The sequence below is a fragment of the Chionomys nivalis genome, chromosome 23 (genome assembly GCF_950005125.1).
Source record: "Chionomys nivalis chromosome 23, mChiNiv1.1, whole genome shotgun sequence".
In the NCBI taxonomy this organism is placed as follows: Eukaryota; Metazoa; Chordata; class Mammalia; order Rodentia; family Cricetidae; genus Chionomys; species Chionomys nivalis.
Window position 1 is genome coordinate 30,608,274 of NC_080108.1, and position 16,550 is coordinate 30,624,823.

The window sequence follows — 16,550 nt, forward strand, 5'->3', positions numbered from 1 at the left end:
AATGAACTCTACTTTCTCTAGTTTGCCTGGAGGGAGTATACAGAGTGAGACAGGAAGTGACAGAAGCTGAAGAGAATGTTGGCTTTAGGGTCTCTTCCTGAGGTCATCATGAATCACCACTTTTGAGATGCAACAGATTTATCCCCAGGTTCACCGGGCCTGCAGGAGGTTGACTTTTAGACTTGTACAGTCTGATTCTAAAACTCCTCCTCTCAATTAACTTATTTGTTTGAGTTTTATGTCTCCCAATATGCTCTGACCTACCAATGATGTTTCCTTCACCTTTGGGTCTGAGTCCCTGCCAGAATCCTTGGTCCATGCTAGGTAGCCATTTGGTATCTGCTTGAAACCAGAAGGAAGGAGGAAGACCCTCATGAAGGGAAGGAGGCGGGTGCTACTCTGTCATTCAACACCACCATACAGATTCAGGGAATAGAAACCTAGAGAGCATTCAAGCCCTTTGTGGGAAGAGGAATGGTCGAAATGTTGGGCACTAGTTTTGGTCATTACAAGGAATAGATCAGATTTTAAAAATAAAACTATTGTGTTAATAGGAATGCCACGATTTTCCCTAGCCTAACCATAGTGTAGAAATACTTGCAGAAGAAGCCACCATCACCTAGGTCTTATGTAACTTTGTCTCAGAAGAATTTTCATCTTCCCTGACCTGGAAGCACCTTGCTTGTAAGGTCTGGTAACATAAACTTGCTAAACCAGATGCAAATATAGATGTCCCGTGGCTTTCACAGTTGCCGGCACATGTTGCAGTTTGGTTTGGAGATCGTATTCTTCCCTCAGCCCCAGAACATGTTTTATCCATTTCCTGTGTTGAGGATGCTAGCCCATTACTTAAGTGCACAATAACAAGCGATAGTTCTACTTTCAAATATGCATCCTTGTTATTTGAAGGAAGTAGATGCCAAGAAGTGGGTACCAGCAGGAGGAAACTTTGTTGTTTAAATAGTTGGGCAGGGTTGTGTTACTTTGTTGTTTAAATAGCTGGACAGAGTTGTGTTACTTTGTTGTTTAAATAGCTGGACAGAGTTGTGTTACTTTGTTGTTTAAATAGCTGGACAGAGTTGTGTTACTTTGTCTTATCGCTTCTTCTTACATATTCTCAGGGGACTGTCAAAGCACAGTAACATCCATATAAGTGCTTGGTTAGTGAGTGGCTGGCTTCCAGAAAGTCAGCCTCTCATGTTCAATCATCTGGCCTTCAGCATGGGATAGGAGAGGCAAGCAGTATCTGCCTTTTATCCCCCAGGTGAATGCCCATCAGTCCTAGCCTTGCTTTAGGCACTGAGAAGCAGTCATCTGGCTGCAAGACAGGGGCCTAATCTGCCTGGCGTCTCAAATAAGGATCAGTATGTATCTGATGTTTGCTGATTATGAATTATTACAACCTGTAGTGAGTCCTGACAACTGCTTCAGCACACACACACACACACACACACACTCAAATGAGGAAGAAAAAAATAAGTTACAAAGTTTAAAGGCACAATTTACAAATCTGTGGAACTTATTTGTATTGATGCTAGCCAATGCAGGCAATGTTCAGTGAGTGGAAGTGCCCATCACCTGTGTTTTCGGGTTTCATGCTGACTGAAGTAAGAAACGGGGGGATAAGGAGGAGAAAGGAGAAGGGGGTGAGAAGAGGAGTGAAGGAGGAGAGAAAGGAAAGAAGAAATAAAGTGAAAGGAGGGACAAAATGAACGAGAGGGAGGGGGAGAAAGAAGGAAGAGAAGGGGTGAGTGGAGAGACAGGAGCACAGAGGAAGAAGACGTGAGAGAAAAAGAGAGGAAGGGTGGAGATGTTATTATTTCATCAGATTATCAAGCAGCCTAGTGATCCCTGAAAGTAGTGAGCCCTATTCCAATTCTATTTTCAATTCAGTTCCTAAACTTTCTTTATGCTAGCTCTGCAGCCTTCATAAAGCTTTATAGTACACAGAGAGGTGTTGATTTAAGATATCTAAAGATTTGTATAAATTGTCATATTTCAAGTTGAATAAAATTAACTAAGCTCCTTTTCGTCCACACGGTATGCCCAAGAGTGCTAGTTCTCAGCGCTCTGGGCAATGTTGGATGAAGATACATACGGACTTGGCTCATTACTGCCTGAATACACCATCTATTCTAAACTCCAGGGAGACAGTGGCCATAGGAAAGCCTCAAGATGTAAACCAGATGTGCAGGATGTTTCCCTAAGATGGAACATTCCCTGATATCCTTAAACTTGATGGCACTGAAACCCAGAGGGTCTCAGCGTGGTGGTCTTGCTGGCAGTGGCAGGGTGCAGGCTGGAGACAAGCGGTCACTGATGCTTGGAAAGTTCTTTTCAAAGACGTGACTCAAGTGAAGATGAAGTTCTTAACTTTGGCAGTGAGAAGAATTTGAGGCACTAGCATGAAGTGAATTTGGAGTTTATTACAACTGTAGTTTAACATAGACTTAACCGTGGGGATTATAAAGAAAAAAAAAGAGTGTTCAAAGAGACACCTCCTCAGACACTTGTCAAGAGACTCATGTTAGTTCTTAGCCATATATATAATTGTAGTTGTGGTGCTCCAGTTATATCTTAAAGATATAACTTAAAGAACTGCTAAGAAATGTTTTTCTTTTCCTTTTCTCCTTTTCCAAAAATTGAGACTATAGGGTGGTGCCCAAGTTTCCTTTGGCAAGATTGCAACCCTATAAGGCAAAACCACGAGTCACAAAGTTTACAACAAATGATTCTTTCTGGTCAGGCTCCTAGGAAATTGCGGGTTTACATCTGAGAAGTGGAAAGGCCCTACTGGAATGTTACACACACTTAGGCCTTAATCATGACTTATTGGTATTTTAGGATTCTTTTTTGAAACAACCTCATGTAAAAACAACATAGTCTCCATATAGGCAACCATCTTAGTTGATCTTAATTGTGCTGGTATTCTTGACTTAGCTGGTAGACTCTCCAATGGGACTGTGAAGAAGGCCTCCTCTTCTTCCTCTTCCTCCTATCTCCTCTTAGTTTTCCCTCTTCCTCTTGTGCCCCAGTCTGGGTTGAGGTTCATCCTCTTCTCTCACCAGTTCTTAGGTTCAAGATGGACTGGTCTCTCTGGTGGAGCCTACCCAAGAGTCTCAAGACAGTTGCCTCCTCCAGCACTCTTCCTGGAGAGGCTCTGGGGGGTGAAACGCTAAGTTAGTATGAGGAGAAAGTTGTAGGGTGCCATTGCCAGGAAATGATTTCCCGCACAGGAGTCTTCTGACAGTATGGTGCTAGTCACCTTTCTAAATTGAATCTGCAGCCTCACCAGAAGCCAAGTGTTTTCCCGGTGCCTGAGGTTCTAGGGACAAGATGAAATGGGTGTGAACTGGTGAGACTCCTGCACACCAGCCAATGTCAATTGGGTCATAGAAAGAACACTTTACAAATGCTTGACTCACACCACAATCGAAGACCAAGTCCCATCGCATTGCAGCCAGGAGTGATGTGAGCCTAGAGCATAAACCAGGGCTGCAGAATGGAGCCTGTATAGAAGAGATCCTCTTCCATTTGTATTGACTCCATTCCTGGCCGTGGAGAATGCTTGGTCTCCTAGACACACCGCCACACTCTGACCAGCCCTCCAACCAGTAACACTTCTGTGATCTCTGACCTTCTCCTCCTGCTGCCAATACCAGGTCTAAATATGCTGATACCACCAGCCTATTGCTGAGAACCTGTGCCAGGAGACAGCCTGGCTCTCCCCGGTGTGCTAATTTAATTAGGCTGGCTATCCCTGCGCCTGCCATATCACAATGGATAGTGATGGTCCTCATTCCCAACTCCTCTGATCTCTTTCTTCCAGAGCGTCCCGCCTCCCTGATCCTGTTTCTGATCCAGATGCCCAAACCATACCCTCCCTCCCTTTCATCAGAACCCATCTCTCCCACACTCTGCCACCTCTTGACCCCTGTGGTTTCCTACCCATGTCTTTTCTGGTGCTCTACCGGGTGAGCCAGGAAGGGCAGAGGTGAAACAGGAAGCCATAGCCATGGTTCTCTGCTCTTTTTCAGATGTCGTTGGTGTCTCAGGGAGATTGGTGTGCTGAGTTCCTGAAAACATGGCCCTGTCCTCATATAGATCAGTCACTGGAAAAAAAAACAGTCCTAGAGAGACAGGACATGGGCCTCTGTGCATTAACAAAAGATAGAGACTCTACGATATCATTACCATTAAACAGATCAGCAGGACAGTTACTTCTGAGTTTCAGCATCCTTGGAGTCTTCTTCTGCAGACAGCAATTTCTAGACCTCTGCTGCTTCAGTTCCTTCCCTCCAGGGCCGTGGTTCTCAACCGTCCTAATGCTGTGACCCTTAAGTGCAGTTCCACATCGTGTGGTGACCCCAACCATGAAATGTTTTTTGCTGCTTCATAATTACAGGTTTGCAACTGTCAGGGAGAGTAACGTCAATATCTGATAGGCAGGATATCGGATATGCAATCTCCCCAAATTTGTCATGACCCACAGGGTGAGAAACACTGTTCTGTGAGCTCTGTCATCTGAAGACAGATGGTGGCAACCTTCCATGGAGAAGGGTAGGTGGTAAGCATCCTCCTGATCCTGGTCCCTAGCATCAGGCTTGGGAAATGCAGCAGTGAAGCCAGTAGCCATGGGAAGATGACCTGACCAGTTACCTCTTCTTCAAGGCTTACTCCACGCTGATTGCACATAAGCCCCTTTCCAGGAATTTGTCCTTGGGTGGCCTCCCTGGAAGTAGCTTCTTTCGTGTCTCCTCATATTCAGTGTGGCATCTTTTCCTAATTGCTCTTGAATTACAGACACCTAAAATCAGACTTCGTCAGTCTGGTGATGGCCAACCCATTTGGGCCTGGATTGCACCTAACTCGTCTCCTACCCTCAACATTGATTAACACATGGTAGTCTTTCAATAAATATTTGTTCAGTAAGTTGGGGTGTCTAGGAATTTGAGAGTCTGGTAAATGAGAGCTATGTCAACCATACTAGTGGAGATACATTAGGTATTTCATATTAGGCTTATTCCATGATATTGGACCTTTTTTATATTTGGTTTGTAACGCTACCCGCTGAGTCCTTCTTAGTTATCTACAGTTCTCCCAGTGGCCTGGGCCTGTCCCTCCCTCGGGTGTGCTTGCCTGGCTATTCTTTGAAAGGCTCCATCCTCCTCTGTCACGCCTAACCTAAGAATCACCTGAGTCTACCTTTACATAAAATAAAATAAATAGGACTGAGGAGATAGTTCATTTGTTCAAGCATGATGCATGCACAAGGGCCTGAGCGTGAGCCTCTAAACCAATTTAAAAAGCAGGAGTGTCGTAGCTAGCCTGAAATCTTAGTGCTGAGGAGACCGGGGATTTCTGGGGCTTATTAGCCCTCTATGCTAGTTGAATTGGTGAACCCTAGCCCAAAACCAAGGTCAACAGACTCTGCCCTCTAGCCCTGTCTCGCTACACAGCTCCAGCTGCATCTTGTTTTAGTGAAGGCACACACCCCCGGTTCTCCAAGCCAATCTTTCTTCCGTTTCTTCCTTATGGTCTTTGTTGGTTGTTGTGGCCTGGCCTGAAATTCACATGATGGATTCTCCATCCCGGTTATGGCTTCTTCTGTGTCTGACTCATGGCTCCACATGTGAAAAATAGGATATTTCTCTGAAACCCTTGGAAGCAACACTTTTAAACAGTTAGTTGTATTGCAGTGGAACAGGGCTGCCGCCATTCCTCTTCCTCTAAAGAATGCCTGGGGACCTGGTTCTCCACTCCCTGAGGCCTTTGCCAACAGCCCCTACCAAGTTCACTACACTTTCCTATGACTTTTCTCATTCCCTATCCATCATGCTCTTACGTCCCAGAGGAGACAGCCCTAACTTCAAAATCAGTTTCCCTTGTTTCAGGGAGAGGTGCTGGGAGGGAGCCTGGGGTGGCTAGACCAAATCCATCCTTGAACTGTGTCTTGATTGAGACAGGAGAGTAACAATGACAGCACCTGTGCTGTATTTCAATATAAGAGGGAGTGAGAATGTGTTCTGGGGTGCTTGCTCACTGAGCTCTGCACCCCATTATGGGATAGCTAGCAGCATCACTCCTAAGCAAAGGAATTTGTTTTTTGCTACCTCACAATGGCACAAGCTAATGGAGGGGGTCCTGGGTCCTTCTATCATCGGCTTCATGTTGGGCACCTTCCCTTCCCCTCCAATGTCTGAAAGGAGAAAGGAGCTATTGATTAGTGCACCTGTTAATAGATTTGTTACTTCCTCATAAGGACGAGCAGATTCAGTGATTTTAAATTTAAGTAGGCTTTTCTTCTGGCTCCCTAAGCTCCCGACTCAAATTACTTTAGAAAACACCAAAGGCCAAACTTGGAGGTGCTGAGGATGGTGTCAAGAGCAACACCATCCAAAATAAAACCTGATCCCCAGCCTTCCGACTGTGAATGACAACCGGCTCCTGGTGCAAACCGGAGCTTTTTCTCCTTCCTCATGGCAAACCATGTGAAGCCAGTCTGAAGAGCCTCTGTGGGGAGTGCTAGACTTCATGACTCAGGCGTAGGGAAGCAGGTGGCGGTTAAAGAAAGAATTGAGGGAAACTTTCCTGTTCTGTTAGTTTGGAGAGTTTTGTGCACAGAAGAGACCCCAGTCGACGCTGCCATCGGTTTCCACGTTGCTATGCTACCATGACTGTTCGTGTTTGGGTTATCGCACGTCACCTCTTTAACAAAAGTTAGCGTAGACAGGGTGGTGGTCCATTCCCCAGCAGCTCTGGATCGGCAGTGTCTGACATTTCGGGGCTTCCCAAGGTAGCACTCTACACCTGGTCCTCTTGCTTCCAAGCAGCAGGTACTTTTTGCCATGACCTCTACCCCCTCATCATTGAGATTTTGGTTGTATAGCCGAGCTCCCTCACTCACATGCTGTGCTTAAGAATGTGAGTGACGTGTGCCTTAGTTATGTTCCTTGTGGCCATGACAGAACATCAGATAAAAGTAAGGCAGAGAAGGAAGGGTGTATTCTGGGTGACGGTTTGAGGGTACATTCTTGCACGTGGCTCCCTTTCTTCTTCCATGTATGAGCAGCCTAGAGAAGGGTGCCATCCACATATAGGATGTACCTTTCCTCTCACCCTAATCTAGAAGCTCTGGCCCAGACATGCCCACGGGTTTGTTTCCTAGGTAATAGAGATCCTGCCAAGTTGGCATTATTAACATCACGACTCTGCACCGCGTCAAAAGGAAACTCAAATAGATCATTTTCAAGTCACAGTTTCTGACCCCTTGTCAAACATCTCACAGTCCAAATGCATTTCATCCGCTTTAAAAGTCCCTCTACCTTTAAGAGGTCTAACCCTTTTGAGAGCGGATGAGCAAAGCCCCCTCTGCGCCTTGGCAGTGTCTCAGCACTGTGTTTTCTATACCATAAAAACAAGTTTCATGCTTCTAACAGTCAAGGGCACGGAATAAAGTTCCATTTCTGAAACGTGGAGATGGGAACATAGCAAAGATATATCAGACCAAAGCAAGACCCAGACTAAGCAGGGCAAATGGGAAATCCCACAGCTCAGTGTTAGGTATCCGGAGCTCCATATGAGGTTCAACAGGTTTGCATAGCCTCACCCTCTAGCTCTGCAATCTTGTGACACACGTGACCTCTTTCCCAGGTCAGATCTACTCCTCACGTGCAACACTCCTCTGCTGCCATCCCGGGATCCTGACATGCAACACTCCTCTGGTGCCACCCCAGGGTCCTGACATGCAACACTCCTCTGCTGCCATCCCGGGATCCTGACATGCAACACTCCTCTGGTGCCACCCCAGGGTCCTGACATGCAAAACTCCTCTGCTGCCATTCCGGGGTCCTGACATGCAACACTCCTCTGGTGCCACCCCAGGGTCCTGACATGCAACACTCCTCTGGTGCCACCCCAGGGTCCTGACATGCAAAACTCCTCTGCTGCCATCCCGGGGTCCTGACATGCAACACTCCTCTGCTGCCATCCTGGGGTCCTGACATGCAACACTCCTCTGGTGCCACCCCAGGGTCCTGACATGCAAAACTCCTCTGCTGCCATCCCAGGGTCCTGACATGCAACACTCCTCTGGTGCCATCCTGGGGTCCTGACATGCAAAACTCCTCTGCTGCCATTCCGGGGTCCTGACATGCAACACTCCTCTGCTGCCATCCCGGGGTCCTGACATGCAACACTCCTCTGGTGCCATCCTGGGGTCCTGACATGCAAAACTCCTCTGCTGCCATCCCAGGGTCCTGACATGCAACACTCCTCTGGTGCCATCCTGGGGTCCTGACATGCAACACTCCTCTGGTGCCACCCCAGGGTCCTGACATGCAAAACTCCTCTGCTGCCATCCCAGGGTCCTGACATGCAACACTCCTCTGGTGCCATCCTGGGGTCCTGACATGCAAAACTCCTCTGCTGCCATTCCGGGGTCCTGACATGCAACACTCCTCTGCTGCCATCCCGGGGTCCTGACATGCAACACTCCTCTGCTGCCATCCCGGGGTCCTGACATTGCCACCATCCTATCACTTCCATCAAAACTTGGGCTTTTCCTTCATGCCATGGACCCTGAGGCCCTTATCTATGGATATGGCTTCAGTAGCCATCTAGGACTTTGTCTTAAGCCTCCGTTCCTGCTTTTGTTTGGGTTTGGTTTTTAGTTAGGGTCTCATTATGTAGTCCTTCCTACTTCGCTGGCAGTGCACCCTTTATATAAACCAGACTAGTCTTAAACTCCCATTCACCTGCCTCTGCATCTCCAGTGCTGGGAGTATGTGAGCACCATCATATCTGGCTTTCGTCCTCCTGTTTTTCGTGTATATATAACAAGTATCATGTGGACTGCTTGCTGACCTTGGGGCGCATTACCATGGGTGGCTGTGTTTGATCAGGGTAGCCCTTCACCAGCTTACTCAGGTTAGGCCCTCTTGTTTTGACGAATTTGGGTTTTCCCAACAGGTTTTCTTCAGTGGGTGGGGTTCTGCTTTCAAGAGTACCTTCCCAGCTACCCCAGTGCTGAGGAGGCCCATTCTTCTCAACAACTGCAACTCTTTTCTCCTCATTCTTTCTGTTGGAAATGTTAACCTCCTTTTCTGACAATGGGCATGCCTTTGTTCTCATTTGCTCTACTTGTTGCTGTTTGTCATTGCACACCTGGAAAAGAATAGTGACTGCTAGCCTGTTTTGAGAGTCCCTCCGCCAAGCCATTGGCCCATTACTTTTGAATTCAACTTCCCTCAAGCTCGAGTGTGAGTATAACCTGAATGGCCCCTAGCCCAGTTCTCAGTAGAGTCTGTATTCCCCTGTGAATCCTCACGGATTCACCCTCTGCTCTCTCAGAATTCCCACCAGGATGGTCTGGTCATCTCTGTTTATAGTGTCCTAATGGTTTTCTAGCTCAGTGTTCCGAACTCCCACATTCTTCCCATAGACCGGATCCAAAGACCTACAATCCACATGATCAGACTCATATGAGCCATGGCCCCACTTCTATTTTTCATGGGTTTAGATGTGTTTTTTATTAATTCATTGAGCATTTCATACCTGCATACAATGTATTTTGACTTATCCATACACTTCCCTTATCCTCTCCAACCTCTTCCCAAATTTGTGTCTTTTAAAAAGATAACTCTAGGAGTTTGTTCTGTCATCCCCAGAGGCTAATGGGGGTGGGTCTGACCCCTGGGATGTGGGCAGCTTAACAGGTAGTCCCTGTTATTTCAACATACATGACAGAAACCCTCTTCAGGAAGAAAGGGCTTATTTGGGTTCACATTTGAGCATACAGCACTGAATGACAGCCAAAGTTTGATGGCAAGAGTTGTCATACTCGCCATTAGGAAGCGTAGAGATGAATGGCTGTTCTCAGCTCAGCTTTTCATTTGTCGTTCAGCTCAGAATCCCACCAACCCATGGAACAGTGCTACCCACATTTAGAGTAGGTTGCTCCACTTGCACCTATCCAATCTGGAAGCTCCCTTACGTAATACGCAGAGCTTTGTTTCCCCGGTGGTCTAGATTTTGTCAGATTGACAGTGTTTTCCATCACAAGATGCTCAGGTATGGGAAAGGCGACCTACTGGGAGATGGCTGCCAATGAAAGAGTAACCAAAGGAGGGACACACCCCACCATGGGGGCCATGTAAGAGCACCAATGGAAGTCCAGCGGTGGAAAGCAAAGGTCACCTCTAAGCAGAGCCCTTTAATGTTTCATAAAAAGGACAAATAAAGGCAAACATCCTAGAATTGTTTAATTGCAAGGCTCCTAATGGTAGAAGCTCTTCGCAGTCATCTGACACCTAGAGCTAGGCCACTAGCCATTGTGAATTGTTAGCTGCTATGAACAAGCTCCATAGAGGAAGAGCAAGGGGTGGGCTCTGGATCCATTGGCTTGGATATAAAAGATGTCCTAACTCTCACGCTAGCCCTGAAAGTTGTCCACTTTGTGTAATTACTGAATAACCCTGGGAGATCAGTCCCCCAGCTCAGCAGGGCCTCAGATGTCCAAACATCCAGAAGCTAAGATCCATGGTTTCATGAACTTGGTAGTCCCCGGGCACATGAGACTAGGCTGGGTTTCGCTGTGTGATGCTTGCATCCCGGTCTCTGCTCCTCAGCCACTGGTGTGGGGTCCTGTTCCGCTGCCCTCGTCATATACTTACAAATATGTAAGGGCTGGAAACTGACAGCTCCTGGCTTTGCCACGCTCCCTGCCTGCTCAGCCAGCTTCCCAGGGCCTAGGTTTAGGGACATCTTCTCCATGAAAATCTGATTTGTGATTGGGATGGGAGTGAGCATCCATCTAGGAAGGCCTAGGCTCAGAGCTCTAACTCTGGATGTTCTTGTAAGAAATTCCTGCTTCTCATGTATTTCTTCATTAGAATCCAGATAAAATCCAAGACTCTAGCACACATGGGCTTGCCCTTTTCCCTCTGCCCTCTGCTTTTTCGGTCAAGGACCATTTGTTTTGCTGGAGTGTCGCACATTCAAGGCCTGCTTTCTGAATTTGTATTTTGTTTAGGGTTGGTTAGTATGTGAGTTTTTTTGAAACTGCTTGCTGGGCACATCTGGACAGGACAGGTTGATATCTGAACTTTATCATCTTTAAGCATAACGCATATCATTTATGTGTTCACATGAAACAGACTATACCCCTCAGAGAGCTTCGTATGAAGTAGTAGGCTTATGTTATCCCCTGTGGTCCAGGATGGGCTCTAAAACTGGTTTGCTTCTCACCTTTCACTGCCCACAAGATGAGTGTGTTTACAGACCTGACCAAGGAGCACATGGGATGTACCTACATGCCTCCAGGTTTTCAGGGTCCAGAACGTCCTGTGACTCTCGCCGTATTTTCTGATGTCTACACCTATGCGTAGACATATTTATGCAATGTGTATGTTCTTGTTTTTCTGTGGGGGCATTTGGGGTGCCTTCGTCTCTGCCAACTGAATTAACTGTTTTGCCAACAAGAACAACCAAAAGCAAAAATGGCCTTATAGTTCCCTGGGTGGGTACTGGCTGATTTCATTGGTTGACCGAGGCAGTGCTATGGTCTCCTTCCAAGTCCCTCTGTGGACTCAGGCTTCCCTAGTTCCCATACCACCATGTGAGACTCCCAGTCTCCAGGTGAGACTGTGGCCCAGTTAATGTCTAGCAAGGGTGAGCTAAGAGGAAAAGAACGCGTGGAAGTCAGGCACCAAGCTCTCCCACAGGCCTCTTTAGCTCCAGGGGATGTCGCTGGAAGGCATTCATGTTTATGGTCTTTGCAAGGGCAGAAGAAAGCAGCTTCAACTGCAGAGATGGCTTTAGAGATAGAGTCCACCCACACGGCTTGGTTAAACCGCTGTCTGTTTGGTGGGAAACGTGGACCTAGGGAGTCAACCAAGTTCCATGCCAACCGTCTGATCTTACAATAATACTTTCTTACCTTTTCTTTCTGAATGGTTGTCTCAGAACGCCACCTGTCTGGTGCCATTAACGAAGTAAAGCAAAATTTCCTATGTATGCCATACTCTTCTTACGCTGTGCTTCCTGAACTTAGTGTTTGCATTCCCAAGGAAGTGTGGTGCTCTGCCCGTTTCCAGGAAGTGGGATTCAGCCTGGACTGGTCGTTGCATGCAGGAATTCCACCTGTGTTGAGTGCAAACTAATTTTCTTTCTTTTCTTTCTCTTCCTCCCAGGACTATACCTTAACTATGTATTTTCAACAATATTGGAGAGATAAAAGGCTCGCCTATTCTGGGATCCCTCTCAACCTCACGCTTGACAATCGAGTGGCTGACCAGCTCTGGGTGCCCGACACATATTTCTTAAATGACAAAAAGTCATTTGTGCACGGAGTGACAGTGAAAAACCGCATGATCCGCCTCCACCCTGATGGGACAGTGCTGTACGGGCTCAGGTCTGTCCGCTCTGCAGGGCCGCTGTTCGGGCTCAGGTCTGTCCGCTCTGCAGGGCCGCTGTTCGGGCTCAGGTCTGTCCGCTCTGCAGGGCCGCTGTTCGGGCTCAGGTCTGTCCGCTCTGCAGGGCCGCCATACGGGCTCAGGTCTGTCCGCTCTGCAGGGCCGCCATACGGGCTCAGGTCTGTCCGCTCTGCAGGGCCGCTGTTCGGGCTCAGGTCTGTCCGCTCTGCAGGGCCGCCATACGGGCTCAGGTCTGTCCGCTCTGCAGGGCCGCTGTTCGGGCTCAGGTCTGTCCGCTCTGCAGGGCCGCCATACGGGCTCAGGTCTGTCTGCTCTGCAGGGCTCAGGTCTGTCCACTCTGCAGGGCTCAGGTCTGTCCGTTCTGCAGGGCCCAGGTCTGTCTGCTCTGCAGAGCCGCCTTATGGGCTCAGGTCTGTCTGCTCTTCAGGGCCTCTGTACGGGCTCCTCAGGTCTGTCCGCTCTGCAGGGCCCATTTTGAAGTTGTGGGGTACACTGGCACTGAGATTCTCCTTAGATTAGCTGATAAATATCCATGAGGCATTCTAAGCTTTGCAGAAAGGAAACCCTCATCCCTGGAAGATTTGGTGCATTACTGTTCCTGTAAGAGTCACCAAAGTTACAAAGCAGGCTTCTTGAATAGTTTGTGTATAATTGGGTTGCCATCTCTAAGAACACAGATTTCCATATCAGAAAGCACAAAGACCTGTAATTAATATTCCCCTGACACTTGAAAGGCTTAAATAGTTGTTTTCCCAAAGCGAGCTGCACTACTTAATTAGAAGACGTCTATTGTGCAGATTTAAGGTATAGTCTCAGCTGTACTCTATGGAGGCAATGCCGAGAGCCTGGCACAGGAGACAGAGATTTCTCCAGGGCTTACGATGGAGTCACCTACCTGAAAGCCAGGCTGCCCCTTGAGCTGCACAGAGGAGGCCCAGGACTTCCCTGCTTCCTAGGAAATGACCCTGTCTTCCTATGATGCTCCACCCTGCTGTTTTATAATTGTATGTTATGAATTTGCTGAACAACGTTCTCAAGTCCTCTGTTTCTGCATGGATTTTATGCTGATTTTGGTGCTGGGCTGCTGTTGTTCGGTTCGGATGTGTGGATGCACCTGTCTGACTTCCTTGATGCTACGGGTTAAAAGTGGCCTTGAGGCCTTCTGGGAGGGGCCCACAGTTTTGAATGAAAGATTATGTGGGTCTCTTGGAGGAAGTCCTGTCTCAGGTTGCTGTGAGTTCAGGACTTTTTCAGAAGACTCCAATAGCTAAAAGGAAAACGCCAACCTGAATGTGTTGAAATCTACCTCCCATGGTGGTAGAGTCTCTGGATTGAATAGAAAAGATTATTTAGCTTAGCCTTAACTAGAAAATATTGAATGTCTTCTTTAACCAACCACAGTATTGTAGCCAAAGTTGGGATTTCTGCCAAATCAGACCTTTCTAAGTAGAAGGGAATATTAGCGCATGTCAATAGAATGGTGATGGTGCCTCACCGGAGTCTAGCCTGATGGTCTGTGGCCAGGTCGAGCAGTTTATACTTTTACCGCACAGTGAGACATTCGGTTCCAGCATAAGAAGTCATGATAGTGCACTGGTCTCACTGGAAGAGCACCTACCCCGACACGGCCATTCCCCTCACTAAAGTCGAGACCGGCTGTGTGTGTGTGTGTGTGTGTGTGTGTGTGTGCCCTATTTGTCCATACGTGTGGATGTGAGTGTAGGGACCTGAGTTCATGTCTGTGTGTGCATGTGGATATATGTCCATAATGCAGGCAAGCGGGTGGGAATAACAAAGAAAATCTCTGACATTTTGCCTTTTTAAAACAAAGCATGCTCTTTGGGTTCTCTTCCTTTAATTTTTTTTATTCTTCATTTAAAAGTATTTTCCTTATGGTCCCTTTTTTTTTTTCATTTTGCATGTACTTATTTTGGGTGTGGATTCATTCAAGGAGGGTAGGCTACCTGAAGGCATTGCTTCTCTCCTTCCACCCCATGGGTATCCAGAACTAAACTCAGGTTTCAGGCTTGCTGCCTAACATCTTTCCCCATGCTGGCCCTGCATTCTTTCTTTCTTTATTTTTTTAAGGAAGTAGACTCTATCAGTTTGCCTTTGGTAAAATCAAAGGACTGTAACTTTGGGGAATAGATTACGTAACATGCACGCAAGTTTAGGAATTTCATTTCAAGGTGTCAAATTCCATGCCAAACAAAAGGGAAGGAGTAAAAAATAGAAAACCAACCGAACAAAGAAGAAAATATTTTCTAAAATTGTAGCTTTGCGTCACACTTGGCCTACGAAGTAAGTACTGCTGCAGTAATAAGTCAGGGACCTTTCGTGATAGCCTCGCACAGCAATCTAACCGTCACCATTTGGTTAACTTTCCATCAGTTTCCTGAAGTCAGGAAGCAGCTTCCCTTGCAGCCTTTTTTCCCAGGAACAATTGTCTCATGCTTCTCAATCTTCATGGAGATTCTCCTATTTCTATAATAATTCTTCACGTTTCTGAGGACCTCCACAAGCCCCCGTAAGTCCAGACTGAGCACCATATCCTATGTATATAGTGGCTGCACAGCTGGCTTCTGGCTTCTTAGAAGCTGGCTAGCCTATGCATTCTCTATCCTGATAGTCAAAACAGTATGTCTTCACAGAGTCTAAGGAGCTTATGAACAAAAAGCACATTAATAATTAAAGATGCTGATTATTGTTTAAAGTTCACGTAGACACATATTCATTCTATGCTATAGCCTGTGACGTATATTCCAGCCTTTCATAGAGAAAAACATAAATTTTTCTCTATAAAAATAAGGTGGTGTCAGCCTCACCCTGTCCTCAGCCCTTCTTTCTCTTATTGCTACTTTTGCTGAATCGTGGTAGGAACATAGCAAGCCAGAGCTAAGTCAACATCTCAAGCCTGGATAATACACTGTATCTCTTGGGAAACAGGATCAGACGCTCCTCAGTTTTTAGTATTGTGGCATCTTTATCAACTCATCAGAAGTTGAACACATTGTAATTATAATCCATAGACTCTTCCAAGCCTACAGCATGTCGGTGCTCAATGGGACAGTGGACATTTCATGTCTTTGTCTGGAGCTTGAGGTTGACTAGGAGCTGTGGATTCGGCTGATGCCCAGCAACATAACAAGGGCTCCTGGAAAAAGAGCAAGATTCAAAATCCAAAGCCAGTTTTCTCCTGAAGACCCTTTGCTTTTACATAGGAACATCAGAAAGCTGAAACTGACCCTCTCCATCAGTGGTGTGTGTACTATGTATGGGAATGAAGGAGAGGCGCCAGTCAAACGCCCCATAATCCTGGCTTGCTGTCTCCATCCTCAGGAGGCACCGCTGCTGGAGTCCCACCCAGAAGAGGGCGCTTCCCTCCTGGTTGTGGGTGTCCGTTAGAAGGATTGCGCCTGAGATTTGCAAGTGGATTTTTACCACTGTTGGACCCTCAGCTCTTTCTTCAGCCCAGCTATTTCCTGCACTGGTTATCACCCGCTACTTTTGAGTTTCTGAGTTTCTTTTCCTTCACGTAGAGCCATGGTGCACCAGGATCAAGGCGGCTTCGACATTTTCTAGGAAAATGCTGTAGACCAGAGGCGGCATACATTAATACCTCAGCTCAGTTTCGTTCTGGGAAAGCATTGATTTTTTTTCACTCTGCTGATGGTCTGGCCCACAACTTCCCGAGAACAGTAATGAAAGGTCAGTGGTACTGGGAACTGTTTCATAAGTTCCTTAGTGGTCACTGACTTGGGCACAGCGGACCCCCTTGGCAGACTGAGCCTCTAGCATAGGCAACATGCTGTGATGCTAGGGAATCTGTGGATAAGGCATAATGCTGTTCTGACAGGAATGCACCTTTAAAGTTTGCTTTGGGCATTCCTGCCTTTCAGGGTATCAGAAAGGTCTTAGCTGCCAGGGGCTTTTGGACTCAGGGCTGTTATCCACCCCTGCCTGCCCTGCTTCTCTACTCTGCCCTGCTGACTGTCAGACAGTGGAGATGTCTTCCCTCTCCATCTTCTCTGCCTTCTTGTCAATGTCTGGATCCTCTTGAAATGTCTTACTTTGCCCCATTAAACATTGTGCTGTTCTGTGTTGTAGGTTAATAAA

At 47.0% G+C, this 16,550-nt stretch overlaps 1 protein-coding gene across 1 annotated transcript in view; it reads left to right on the forward strand.

Moving 5' to 3' along the window:
• Gabrb3 (gamma-aminobutyric acid type A receptor subunit beta3) overlaps window positions 1–16,550 on the forward strand; it is a 234,693-nt gene that overhangs the window by 165,224 nt on the left and 52,919 nt on the right. Inside the window, exon 4 of the mRNA XM_057756286.1 lies at window positions 12,192–12,412. Within this exon, the coding sequence (XP_057612269.1) occupies window positions 12,192–12,412 (221 nt within the window). The remainder of the gene's footprint in view (window positions 1–12,191; window positions 12,413–16,550) is intronic.